We start from the raw sequence: 14,783 nt of genomic DNA on the forward strand, positions 1-14,783 counted from the left end.
ATCTTCCTTAAGCTCAATAATGCAGCACGAAAGATATTTGTGTGAACCCTCTCTTTGAATCTAAAAAGTAAAGGGAAATAAGTAAAAGTTTAATACAGATTAGATGCTGACACTAACAAGGTTTACTGATTTTTATCAGTATAGCAGATAAATTCAAGATAATTTGCTTATATCAACATACATAAAAATCAAGAGGCTGCTCTGCCCATGGAGTAGCCATTCTTTTATTCTTTGGCTGAGATCTGTGGCTCACACCTGTAATCCTAGCACGTTGGGAGGCCCAGGCGGGAGGATCACTTGAGTCCAAGAGTTTGAGATCAGCCTGGGCAAACAAAGTGAGACCCCGTCTCTTAAAAAAACAAACGAACAAAAACAAAAAACAATAGCCGAGCACAGTGATGCATGCCGAGGTAGGAGAACTGCTTGAGCCCAGAAGTTCAAATCCTGCCTGGGCAACATAAGGAAAAAGTATTTTCTGGTAAGGGACTATACACATAGGAGATAGGTAAACTCAACTTCAAATGTCAGTTTTGCTATTCCTATACATGAAATTTACACAGTGCCTTAGGAAAAAAGAAACACCTAAAGATTGCATATGTTGAAATGCTTTAATTTCCATAAAATAGACTTTGGTTCATTTTTGCTAACAAGTAGGTAACACGAAGATAAAACTGAAAAGCGTTTACACAAACAAATCTACATATTCCTGAACTCATACTCATTTTCTTCAAGACTTGCTAACCTCTTAGGGGTTGCTGACAAAGTGCTAGAGATGAGAATAGGACAATGTAAGAAGAAAGGAACAAACACTGGTTAATGATTATTTTAACTTCTAATTATAATTTCTATGTATTAATCTTATCTACTTTCAACATCCTTAGCATTAAAAAAAGGTTTCTCCAAGAAGCAGATGAAAAATCCCATCAGTATTAAAACATGCTAAGCCTCAAAAAGTTGCTGTTATTAAAAACCACTTTACCAGGTCAATTTTTAGGCTTAAATGTCCCTCTATTTGTTTTTAAATGATATTTTAATGTTTTTGAAATCAGGGTGTGTTTTGCAATTAATATGGGCATGTATTTAAAATGCTCACTCTACATGTATCTTATGTAACTTCCTAATCTAATTATATGACAGGAATACACTATTTATACCAATAATCATACAAAAAAAAAATTGGAATCCTTTTATTCATGCTTCCAAATTTACTGATAAAAATCTAATAACTTAAACTTGCTGCTCAGATAACCTTTCCTCCAAAGGGATAGCTTTATACAGCCAAATGCAGAATATGCAGTTTGAAACACAATGTCTCTATCAAAGTCTGAGACTCCTTACTTAGTTCCCAGAAAGGCTGGAATAGGAATCCCCTATTTCACAATATAGTTAACTAAAGGACAGGATATATATTCCATAATATAATTAATTAAGGTGAAGGACTTAAAGTTTCTCCTTTGGGGCTAAAGAAGAGGGGGATGTGCAAGTTTAAACTACTCCATGGCTGGAAAACTGACATACTACATAAATCAAAGTCTTACTAAGGAACAAAAAGACACTTACAAAAAGAGACTCAGACTACTAACAATGAAGTGCTTGGGATAAAAATAGGTATAGGCAGGGTTTACAAATAATCCTGCTTGGCCACTTTCTTCCTTGAAGAAATCTCTACAGTTCTAAGATAAGATGAAACTTTTAGGAATAAAAAATAAGGCCAGGTTTTCAGGAGGAAATCAAGAGAGCACTGAGGTTGGAGAAGTGAAGGACAGATAGTGAACAGTAAAGGTTATGAATTTTATTGCAAGTACCATATAAAGTCATTGAAAGGTTTGGTCTAGAGAATGATATCGTGTGAATCTAGGCTTTGAAAAGACTATTGTGAGAAAGGATATTAGTAAGAAATGGGGCACAGTAAAGAAGCCTGAAGGAGAGCTTTCAACATGATAAAAGATCCTAGAATTGTATTAGAAAACGTGTGGTTCAAATTGTGCAAGTGAGGGAGGGGAGACCATGCACAGGCAGTACTTCTAATTTCTAGGTGTCCTGCATGTTTGGATTGCCTGGGGTATTCCATTTCAGGGTCAGTGCTATGCTGAGATAATACAGGGACAAGAGGACACAGTTCCAGGTACACAAACAGATATAGACACCACTGACACTCTCTGTAAAACACCGTATCATCCCCCAAACCAGAATGAGAACAGCAGATGATTAGCATAGGGTATCTCATTTACTGACTCAAAGTAAAAGCAAAGATTGGACAGGTTATGACACGAAAAATAATCATTATCCTGTACTGAAGACAGGTTTCTTGTGGCTGTATTAATCTGGCCAAAAGTACATACTATGCCATATTGTTTGAAGCTCCCATTAGAAAATGTTCCAAGTGACTATCCGCCACACAACTTTTATTTTACATTACCCTAGGATCTGAAATGGCCCTGCTATCAGGGGAATTAACCCTAGCAACTAAAATAGGTTTTGTGTTTTAACTAGCATCACTGCCTAGCTTTCTATGGGGAGCAAGAAGCTGTGTAGAGGGGAGAGAGGTCATGAAGAAAAGGTTACAGTGTATCACAGTTTAGTTAGAAAAATATAGTAGTCCCCTTTTACCCACAGGGAATATGTTCCAAGACCCCCAGTGGATGCCTGAAACTGCAGATAGTAACAAACCCTGTATTTTTTCCACTATATGCACTGTGGTCCTAACTTTTGCAGTTTGAGGTGTGATGGCAAAAAGAGAATGAATTGTCTCCTCCTGCACAGTTTCACAGATAGGTTGGGTCTTACTGTAGATCTTTGCAATCTCAGCATTTAATTTTTTTTTTCTTACTAAATCAAGAACTTTCATCTTTTCACTTAAATGAAGCACTTCAAGGATTCTTTTTGGCATATCCAAATTGTCAACATCATTACTCTTGTGCTTTGGAGCCATTAAATAAAGGTTACTTGAACACAAGGACTGCGATACTGATAACCCAGATGGCTAACAAGTGACTAATGTGTGGAGAGTGCCCACAGTGTGGATACACTGGACAAATCATGCTACTCAAAAGTGTCCAATTTAAAACTCAGGCATTGTTTATTTCATTTAATACTTTCGAACCATGGGGTAAGTGAAATCATAAGAGCGAAATCACATAAAACGAAACTAGAGAAGAGGAAATGACTGTATTTAATCTAACAACACTACCACAGAAACCTAAGAAATTCATCAATAAAGGTTGTCCACCTAAAAGAAACTTGCATAATCCTGTCTTTGTATACCTGAATACTTTAAAGAGGCCTGGACATTGAAACTCAAGGAAGCAGATACATTTGTTATCAGCTGGGAACTTTAATATCATGAAAACTTGAAAAAAAGCATCTCTAAAGGCTGACAGTTTTTCCCACCATTAAAATGTCAGTTCTAGCAAAGAACTGTATTATATCCAAATATTTCTAGCAACTAGAAAATTTACATTGAACATAAACTAGGTTGTCTTGATGCTTGAACTCTTAACACTGACTAAATTAAAATGGGGCCTAGTAAACAATTAGTTCACTGTTTTTTCAAAAAAATCTCTTCTATCACTTGAACCCTGGAGGCAGAGGTGGCAGTGAGCCGAGATAGTGCCACTGCACTCCAGCCTGGGCAACAGAGTGAGAGTCCGTCTCAAAAAAAAAAAATTTCTCTTTTGAAATTAGAATTACAAAATTAAAATGCTCCCACCCATACTCACGCAGATCCACATCACTACTTCCTGGGAGCAAGGCCATCAATCATGTAGTAGGTAGATTTCCTGACCCACGCAAACCACATACACACGTTCCACTCTTATTTCTTTGTACAAAGGTACAGGAGAAGGCTTTCTCCTATATTTTCAAAACTAAACATTTCAAAACTAATATAAACTATTAATAATTCCAAATTAAACAGAAGATATTCTGATCTTGCATTTCCTTAATCACAAGTGGACCGAACAGTATCTACATGTTGGCCATTTGTATTTCTTCTTTGATCTCTTCATATCCTGTCCATTTTTCTAACAGATTGTGTGCCTTTTTCTTATTGACTTACTGTGGGAGCTACAGACATAGCTAATATACATATCTTAGAAATGTTTCTCCTTGGCAGCTGGCCTCTCAATGTTGCTTCTGGCATATGTAGAACCAAACGGTGAAAGGGAAATGTGCCGGACTGTGTGTCCTCACATAAGCATCTTTCTTCTTCAAAGGTTTCCTCTGCATGACAGAGAAGCCAGGGATATTATCCAGAATTCCCTCCTCAGTAGGTTCTGTGTTTGAGATTGCCAATGGAAGATACCCACACCTGACCTGGGATGCTGAAGAGAGAGACTCTGGAGGTGGTTGTAGCCAAACATGTGGGCAATGTGAGATTCATAAGAGATTTCCAAGTAAACCACCTGTTTGGGGGTCTTGGTAGACAACTGATGAAAGTCTTCAAAGAACCGTATCAGTTTCCTAAGCCACCAACTTTGGTGTTTCAGATGACTTTCTATTATAGATCTCTTGGCCTTCACCAGATTACTATCCAGTCTCCTGGTTCTCCCAACATTCATGTAAACTCTAAATCTAGTATTAATCCCTTTAATCCTGAAATATTTAAAAGTGGTTGTTTTATAAGCTCAATCCCGATACAAAAAAATGACTCTAGAGGAAAAAAAAATCCCATAAAACATGGAAATCTGAGATTAATTCTCTGATCTGAAAGCAGTAATGACCTCACTGCCAGTGCAAAATAGAACACTGGAAAACCAGGGCAGCACATGGCAGAACAGTAGACACTTGTAGTTGTTTGAAAAACCAGTGACTAAGGAGGGCAAGGCTTTGAGACATGTCCCAGCTGTGCCTCCAAATCCCACCAAACCTTCCTTCCTGGAAGCAACAGCCTTTTTCTACCTTGTCTGAGGAAATCAGTGTCCCTTCACTTGAGGTAGTCCTCTTCTCAATGAGATGATCCTTTTCAACAACCTCTCCCACCATTTAATTACTTCCATACTCATTGCTACACTCAAATTTCCAGATCTCTGGGGAGTTAAAAATCTAACAAAGAAGGAAATTGCAAAGCAATTACAGAATCTTTAATATATTTTGGCAGAAAAATGGAAAATACGTATGGGAATGGATCTAATGAGAGTTACAAGAGGAGGGACAATGTGGAGTGAGGCCAAAATTATTTATACGGGTGCAATGACCACAGATTCCAGATTCAATGTTGGCTATTAACACTTTTGCTAAGTTGACTGCCTGGAAAGTAGACTTAAGAATAACCAACATTAAATGAAAATGAGATGGCAAAATGAGATACTCTAGACCAAGGGCAGGTAAATCCAATTCGCTTTTTTTAATAATTAAAGTCTTATTGGAACACAGCCAAACTGTTCATTTATATAGTCTCACTGCTGTCTTGCTAAAATGGTACAGATGGGTAGTTTGGATAGAGGCCATTTGGCCCATAAAACTTAAAATATTTACTATCTGGGCCTTCATAAAAGTTTGCCAACCATTTCTTTAGGCTAATGATTCCCAAAGAGTGATCCATAGAAGCCTGGGGTTAACCAAACACATTCAGAGAACAAGTGAAGTCAGAACTGTTTTCATAGTAACACCAAGTGTTGTCTTTTTCACCTTGTTGATATTGGCACTGATGATCAAACTGCTGGCACCCGAACACAAATTAAAGACATTAGCACCAAACTTTACTTGTAGTCATTTTATCTTTCACCACAAAACACTCACAGTGGGGAGGAAAAAGGGGAGGCTGTTTTTTCTTAGAATATTCTTGATATAGTAAAAATTACTAGCTCTAAAACATGTTAACATTTGGAAGATCTGCATTAACTCAGTGAACTTGTTTTCCAAATGACCAACTCATGATGCTATAAAATCATGCATGAGTAAAAGAGTCAAGTACAAGAGATGTACCAATAAATGTTAAGATTATGAGAAAATCCACTGATAGCTTCATATTCCACAATGAAAACTAATGTTCAGAAATTACCACTAGCTGAATTTTGATTTAGTAACAAAGAATATCGACAATCATCTGAAAAGGCTATTTAAATATTCCTTTCTTTTTCCAACTGCATTCAGCGTAAGGTTGGATTTTTTTTTCATATACTTCAATCAAAACTTAAGAGATTTGCAAATACATAGAACAATGGTACTCTTCTAACTAGTTTTCATTTCAAAAAGTTTTTATTAAAAAATCTTATGTATGGCCAGGCATGGTGGCTCACGCCTGTAATCCCAGCACTTTGGGAGGCTGAGGTGGGCAGATCACAAGGTCAGGAGACCGAGACCATCCTGGCTAACACGGTGAAACCCCATCTCTACTAAAAATACAAAAAATTAGCTGGGCCTGGTGTCGTGCACCTGTAGTCCCAGCTACTCAGGAGGCTGAGGCAGGAAAACCACTTGAACCCGGGAGGTTGCAGTGAGCCGAGATTGCACCACTGCACTCCAGCCTGGGCATCAGAGCAAGACTCTGTCTCAAAAAAAAAAAAAAAAAAGTCTTACGTATGCCAACATGTAATGAGGTTATTTGAAAATGACTAAGTTTCAATTTCTTGGCATTAATTTTTAGTACAGAAATACTGACATAATCCCTATAAGCAAAATCAGTTTGGAGTCAATTTTTGAGAGCGTAAAAAGATACTGTGACAGAATTTAGAGAGCCACTGTTCTTGTTTTTCACATATTTAAAAGATGGTAAACACACACGCACACAGATTATATGAGTAAGTCTGTGTGTGACCTGCAAATGCTAAAATTTTTACTATCTGGACCTTTAAAAAAACAAGTTTGCTGGCCAGGCGTGGTGGCTCACGCCTATAATCCCAGCACTTTGGGAGGCTGAGGCAGGTGGATCACCTGAGGTCAGGAGTTTGAGACCAGCCTGACCAACATGGAGAAACCCTGTCACTACTAAAAATACAAAATTAGCCAGGCGTGGTGGTACATGCCTATAATCCCAGCTACTCAGGAGGCTGAGGCAGGAGAATTGCTTGAACTTGGGAGGTGGCGGTTGCGGTGAAGAGAGATCACGCCACTGCACTCCAGCCTGGGTAACAAGAGCGAAACTCCATCTCAAAAAACAAACAAAAAACCAAGTTTGCTGACTCCTGATCTAAAAGGAAGGCATCCAAAGGGAAGTATACTGGAAGGGATTTATTACTTATACCCTCAGAGGGCCCAGAGAATATGTTCTTTACCAAGGCTTTGCAAAATACAAGCTTAAAAGACTCTGTAGTGGTGCTCTGCAGGAAACAGCAGAGGGAGATGAGAACACTGAAATTCAATGAATTTAATGGGAATGACAGGCTTGGCTTCTGGAGTGGCAGAGGCCAATTAGTGGCACTTCACCACCAGAAACATAATGTGGCTCTATCACAGGCAACAGAGCCAGAGCTGTAATTAGAAGGTTTTGACCCAGAGAAATCTGTCGTAGTGGTTGTCCGTAGGCCCTAATAGAATGAACCGGTTAAAGACCTACTAAAACTGTAAAAACAAGACAAAACAGAAAACTCTAAATCTAGTATTCAGAGGCTTAACTTACCAAGAGAATTCTAACCTTCACCCAAACACTGGCTCTGAGAAGACTGAAGTGACTGTGGTCCACTAGGAGGAGATTATTGGTGCTCATGTGATGGAGTTTGGGCCCAATGGTTCCCTCATCAAGACAGGAACAAGCTGAATAACCCTTATCGGAAATGCTTGGGAGCCCAAGTGTTCTGAATTTCAGATTCTGGAATATTTGTATTATATTTAACAGCTGAGTATCCCAAATGTGAAAATCCAAAATCCAAAATGATCCAATGAGCATTTCCCTTAAGCATCATGTCAGGGCTCAAAAAGTTTCAGATTTTGGAGCATGTTGGATTTGGGATACTCACCCTGTACATCCTTAGATCCAGAATCGTTACTGGAATAGACAGAAGAAACTGGCAGAATCCCCATGTTGCTTCCCTTACTCGTGGAACAAGGACTATTATGGTAGAAAAGGCCAAGTAAAATTCCTAAAACTCAATTCACATGACACAGGGGAGGGAGGTTTCTACCACGTTCTTATTTGACATAAGTATGTGTCCTGTCCAGAAGACATGGAGACAAACAATCGATTTTAATGAATTTCTTCAGGTGGTGTCTTCAATCCAACTGCTGTTTCCTATTTTAAGTGTCTTTATTTGGAAGCTCAATATGGGCAAAAGACATTTATCTGTCCGACTGCTGAGTTTTAAATGGAGTATAAAGTGCTGGACTGTCTAGTATTCATAGGCATTGCCCTTGCCCCTCTTTTATGATCTCATATGCACTGCAATACAGAGATCCAACATTTCCCAAAATTCCAGGTATAGCTTCCAGTTTGCCAACAAAAAGATCTGCAAGGTTTTGGAAGGCAGAAGAGCAACACAGGCTTATTCTCCAGAGGTGGTTGTAGCCAGATGCAGTTGCACAATAGCTTCCTGGCAAGTAACTGAGAACTATCCATTTTGTGATGCAGATTGAGTCAGACTGGTGCTTTGAAGAGATTCTTGAATCTTGTAGCAGCTTCCCAGTGAGCCATGGAGAACCATCAGCTTTGATGGGTGCTTCAGCCTCTGTTTTCCTTATTTCACTTTGAGCTTGAAAAGGGCTCTCTTGAACTAAACTTCAATCAGGCTCCTCTAGGCTTCGACCTTGACATCTATTCTTCTTGGGCCTACGCTGCCCAGCTGTAGCAAGAGTCTTGCTAACTCAGTTTAGAGAGTATCTCTCCATCAATATCTGAACAAATTATTGTCCCCACCCTTGGTATTTTATTGCCCTGGCCTGCCTTCAGTAAGAATCCTGTTAGATCAATTTAACCAAAATTCCCCTTATTCCTTACGTTTCCTCTTAGTAATTTTCCATCCACTGACCCCTACCCTCCTTGGCTATAAATCTCAACTTGTTCATGCTGTACTCAGAATGGTGCCTAGTTCTATAATGAGGTCTATTTTCCATACTGCAAGTGTCTGAATATAATCTGCTTTTACTGCTTTAAGTACTGTCCATCTCTGATTCTCTTTGACAAGCTCTCCTGGCCTTTGGCAGTGACTCTGTTAACCTTCTCTCATCCAGCTTTTAAACATACATGCAAACCCTAATTCCTCTATTAAACCCTCTAATCCCCCCAGAATACCTAAAGAGCTTCTACTTTCAAGCCAAAAGGGGAGGTTTAACAGTATACCAATATATGAGTATTATATAGCAGACAATCACAAGAGACTGTATAAAAGTGATAAGGCAAGACACAGGTTGAAATATATATGTATTCACTTGGAGAATTCATGATAGAATGAATTGACATATTAACTATGTTCTAGAAACTGTTTATTGGGTCACAAAACCCCCTTCAAAGATTAAAAGTAAAAATACTAAAAACCATCTTCTGTGATCAAAAGGCAATATCAGACAGTAACAATAATAAAAATGTAAAAACACCACCAATCCACAATCACGGTATCAAACCTGCAATTTAAAAACATCTTTCAAACACAGAGGAAATAACTGAAACCGTATTAAGAAAATAACAATAAGGAACACTCGACATGTTGCGATCTATGATTTAGCCTTTAGTAAACAATATACAGAAGAAAATTTTAGTCTTTAATATATATACTAAATTTAAAGAGAATATAATTTTCTACTGAAGAGTTTAGAAAAAAAGGCAGATAAATCAAGAGAGAAACTTACGAATTAAAAAAGGAAAATCAAAGAGCTCTTTAAAACATTTCAAACTTTCAACAAAACATTTCTCTGAAAATCCAAACTGCTGATTCATTTTTTAAAAGCCACTCATGGATTTAGTCTGTTATTTCTGTTTGCAAGAAACATTGACTAAAAAGTAAAAGTTTTTACTTCATGAAAATACCCTAGTTGTCACATTTACCCAAAGTAAATGAGTAAATCAAGGTACTATGATTACACACACTTACACACATGAATCACTGATATTTTAATTTTATAATTACAGACTAAACTTCTTACCTTTTTGCTATTTGATTCTCAAGATGTTTAACTTTTTCTAATAACTCTTTCTCAACAACTTCTCTCTCCAATTTAAATTCTTTTAGGGCAGTCTGAATAGCTTCATCTTTTTCACAATTAAGCTTCTGAATTAACTGTTCTCTGTCTTGCTCCTGGCTGCTGACCAATTTTTGTTTGTCTTTCTCAAGGTTCTGGATAATAGCTTCATATTTCTCTTCTTGTTGGGTAATTTTTTCATCTTTTTGTTTTTCAAGAGCACTCAATTCTGAATCCAATTTACTCTGCAGTTCAATTATTTGTTCTTTTAGGTTTTTTTCTATTTCAAATGCTTGGTGATGCAAAGATGTTACTTTCTTTAATTCAGCTTTAAGTATATTAGATTCTTCTTCATGTCTACTAATTAACTCGGAAATACACTGATCTTTTTCAATTGTCATTAAAGTTCTTAGCTCTGCTAAGCCCACCTGATAATTTTCATTATTATCCTGAATCTTTTGGTTGAGTTTACTAATTTCTGTTCTCAAATTTTCTGTCTCTTGTTCAAGAAGAGATTTCAAGGTCTCCTTCTGCTGGGCTCTGCTTTCTTCCAGCAAAATTTTTATTTCATCAGTTTCTGCTTCCTTCAATGCAAGTTCAACCTCTAACTTGCATCTCATGTCTGACAAATCAGAAACCTTGAGTTTTAATTCATGTAACTGTTTTTCTTTTTCTTGGATAATTGCAGCATGAGATTCTTGTATTTGATTAATTATTTGTTGGTTTTCCTTTTTTAATTCCTCTAAAGAAACTCTGTGGTCTGTCATAACCTTCTCAAACTCTTGTATGTGCCTAACCTGAAGTGTGTCCTCTAATTCCTTTAGATGACTTTGCTCCAAGGACTGAAGTTCTGCCCTCAATAACTGTAACTTCTCATCATTTTCAACATGGAGCTTTTTTAAGTCTTCTAACACTATTTCTCGTGACTGCTTCAGTTCTTTAATTTCACAATTTTGAGAGTGCATTATATTTTCCATCTCTAACAACTTCTGATCCTTTTCATTCTGCAGGCAGATTACAGCTTCTTTTTCATGTTTAACCAAAGCAAATTCATTATCTTTATTTTGTAAAACCTCCTCAAGGCATACTAACTCTCCCTTCAATTTTTTAATTTTGTTTTCATTCTCTTCAGTTTCCTTTATTAGTCCGTCAAGTTTACCTTCATATTCATTTTTTAAAGACAGTAGTTCTTTTTGATGTTTTTCTTTTAGTGTTATTTCCAGAGAACATTTTGCTTTTTCAATAATGTTTCTTATTTCTACTGCTGTACATTTTAATGAATTTGAGAAGTCACACTGTTCTTTTTGTACAAATGTTCTAAAGTGGCAAAGGTCTTCCTTAATGGTTTGTATACTGAAGTGAGAGTCTTGGGCAACAACTCTACATCTTTCCAACTGGACATTCAGAGAAGTATGATCTCCAAAATCCTCTTTACCACACACATTTGTATCCTGCATTCGTCTACTGTCTATCGCATTGATAACTGATGAATAAAGTGATTCCACCATCATTTCTGGGCTTTGAGGATCACTTATAGGATTAGGAGATGACAAATTTTCTTCTATTACAAACTCATTCACAGCAGACATAAAATCTGACTCAGGACTTTCTGCTAATGAATCCAAGTCTAAAGAAACTTGGTGAATAGTCTGTTCTATGTTTGGATGGGGAATAGTTTCAAAATCAAACGTATGTGCATCAATGCTATCTGGAGATAATTCTTCTAAGGGACAAACTGCAGGACATAAGGGATCCTGAACAGTCAGTGGTGGAGGAGTTCTCGGTGAGGTAGTAGTTGTAATTCCTGCTGTACTTTCCATCCTTGGTGAAGAAGCAGACTGTGGGGATGTCTGACTCACAGATGCCTGGAAAACAGAAAGAAAGGCTTAAAGAGCTGCAGCAACACAAACATTTTACACTAATGAAGAAAACTGTTTGAAAGAATTGAATTTGCCTTTTGTTCACTCAGTAGATCTGTAATGGTCTGTGACATTTCATCCAAACTTTGTGCTGCTTTTACCAAATTATGTAGAGCAAGTACATGCTGGTGTAGAGGTTCAAAGTCACAAAGTAAGGGAACCCTGAAACAGAATGCAATGCAATTAGACTTCTGATTTTTTAATGAACTAGTAGATAACTGCTACCAAATATTTTGTCAAAAATAACAAGAGCCTTATCATTCCTTTTTAAATTAATACCAGAAGTATTTTAAGAAGTTTGTGTCATAATCAGTAAAGTAAAAACTTAGGGCTGGGTGTGGTGGATCACACCTGTAATCCAAGCACTTTGGGAGGCCTAGGCGGGTGGATCACGAGGTCAGGAGTTCGAGACCAGCCTGGCCAACATGGTGAAACCAAGTCTCTACTAAAAATACAAAAATTAGCAGGGCGTGGTGGTGGGCTCCTGTAATCCCAGCTACTCAGGAGGCTGAGGCAGGAGAACTGCTGGAACATGGGAGGTGAAGGTTGCAGTGAGCCAATATCATGCCATTGCACTCCAGCCTGGGCAAGAGAGCGAGACTCCGTCTCAAGAAAAAAAAAAAAAATATATATATATATATATATAAAAAATCAGAAATTTCCCAACAGCACGCAAAAAGTAACTACTATAAAAAATAATTACACGTAAGGCATATCTTCCTTTACTTTACCTTCATTTTCGATCATTTTTTATTCCCCAGAAATTTCTCAAAGCAATCACAGGAAAGCCAGTCTATCTTAAATATTTCTTATATTGGCACCTCTTAAGATTACTGGTACTACCTGGCACAACTCCAGAATAATAAAAACATTTTAAGGTTATAAATTAATTTAACATACTAATAACATTTACCTGAGGAATGGCTGAACTTCCGAAGGACAAAATGATTGCAGAAACTGTAAATCTTTTAATGAAATATCTGGAAGTTCACAGTCAAACTTTCGAGGCTTCTGAGTCTGTACCAAAAAATAAATTACTTAAAAAAATTTTTTTCAACCGAAAACATAGATGGCAAATTTATATGATTTCTTACTATAATTAAATTTACTATACCAAACAAAGTGCTTTAAATGATTAAGAAACAAAAAAAGACCATTCAATAAAGATATGGCATATTATCTGAGCCTTTAGTAAACTGGGACATGAACTGCTAGTGATCAAGGGATGCACTTGTTCCTCCCCTTCTCTGCTTTTAGCATCATTTTATGGGAATTACAGTATTCCTATCCTGTATGTGTATGTATGCATATATACATATGGTAAATACATATGTGTGTGTGTGTATATATATATATGTGTGTGTGTATATATATATATATATATTTACCATGTTAAAGCCACTAATATATTAAAATACACACATGTATTTTTTTTTCCATGTAACACTTTCTTATTTGCTATTGCCTTGACTTTTCCATTACATTTTCCAGAAGACAAAGTTTTGGTCAATTTTAGCTTCTGTAAAAAATATTGACTGATAAATCCTACCAATTCATTATTTATAAAATTGCCAAGAGTTGCATTAAAAAAAACTTCAATTGTTTTAAATCATTACTCAAGCAGATGTGGAGATGCCAAGATGCTCTTCATAAAAAAGAGTTCTCGGATAAGTATGGGAATCGCTATGTCACCAATTCTTATGTATTAAAAAAACGCATACATTTAAAACACTGAGAAATCCTGCAGTACAGAAACATGTTTAACAGCTAAGCACAGCTGGGCGTGGTGGCTCACGCCTGTAACCTGAACAATTTGGGAGGCCAAGGTGGGCAGAACACTTGGGGCCAGGAGTTTGAGACCAGCTGGCCAACATGGTGAAACCCCATCTCTACTAAAATACAAAAACTTAGCCGGATGTGGTGGCAGGCACCTCTAGTCCCAGCTACTTGGGAGGCTGAGGCACAAGAATAGCTTGAACCCGGGAGGCAGAGGTTGCAGTGAGATGAGATTGTGCCACTGCACTCCAGCCTGGACAACAGAGCAAGACTCTGTCTCCAAAACGACAACAACACAGCTAAGCAGTACATCTGATGGGGGTAAAAGCCCCCATATTGCTTTGATCATGGAAACGTTTCTTCTCATGTAATAAAATTAATGACCCCAGATAATAATGGTTTACAAATATACCAAACTAACGTTTAATTTCAGTGAAGTCTAACCGAGGCTTTATTATTCTGATTTGTCAAAATATAAAGGGGGGTGGTGTGAAAAGAAATATAGAAGGGCAAGGAAGAGGTGGAGGCTGTAAAGGAGGAGGGAGGGAGAAGAGCGGTGGAAGAAAGAAGAGGGAAGGGTAGAAAGAAAAAAAGGAAGAGACAAGAAAACAAAAAAACCAAGTGAATCTATTTCTACCAATCCTAAGAGTGCAGTATAAGGTATCTTCCTGTGTTATGAAGATTCTTTATAAAAAATTATGAATACAAATATCAATCTTTAAGCTTTATGCTAACTGGCTTTTAAAGCCAAAAACACTTTTATTTTTATTTTTTTTTTAAACCACAACAATTTCTGCAAGTTTCTGATAAATGTCTCTACTTCTGGAAAAAAGGTTTTAAAACATACGGAATTTAGTCATGGTTAGAAAATAAATACATACACAAAAGGAAGGGGGCCAGGAGTCCAGTCCCCTAAACAGACGATTTCTTAAAAAAGACTTCCCTGTATAAAGAAATTAACAATATGGTTATTTGAGAGCTTTATTTAAGGCAAAAAATTATCTCTGGTTTTTGAAAAAGTAAATTAAAAGTTGACAGTAC

General features: G+C 37.1%; 1 protein-coding gene across 10 annotated transcripts in view; it reads right to left on the bottom strand.

The window, feature by feature from the left end:
* Nucleotides 1-14,783, bottom strand: part of RB1CC1 (RB1 inducible coiled-coil 1) — a 91,950-nt gene that overhangs the window by 23,078 nt on the left and 54,089 nt on the right. For all 10 annotated transcript variants that reach the window (XM_024251073.3, XM_054561609.2, XM_063726652.1 and 7 more), the window contains 4 exons: nucleotides 14,624-14,685; nucleotides 12,880-12,983; nucleotides 12,002-12,128; nucleotides 10,012-11,912 (listed from right to left, as the gene is read on the bottom strand). In XM_024251073.3, coding sequence (XP_024106841.3) covers nucleotides 10,012-11,912; nucleotides 12,002-12,128; nucleotides 12,880-12,983; nucleotides 14,624-14,685 — 2,194 coding nt within the window. The remainder of the gene's footprint in view (nucleotides 1-10,011; nucleotides 11,913-12,001; nucleotides 12,129-12,879; nucleotides 12,984-14,623; nucleotides 14,686-14,783) is intronic.

Source organism: Pongo abelii, chromosome 7 (assembly GCF_028885655.2).
Source record: "Pongo abelii isolate AG06213 chromosome 7, NHGRI_mPonAbe1-v2.0_pri, whole genome shotgun sequence".
Taxonomy (NCBI): domain Eukaryota; kingdom Metazoa; phylum Chordata; class Mammalia; order Primates; family Hominidae; genus Pongo; species Pongo abelii.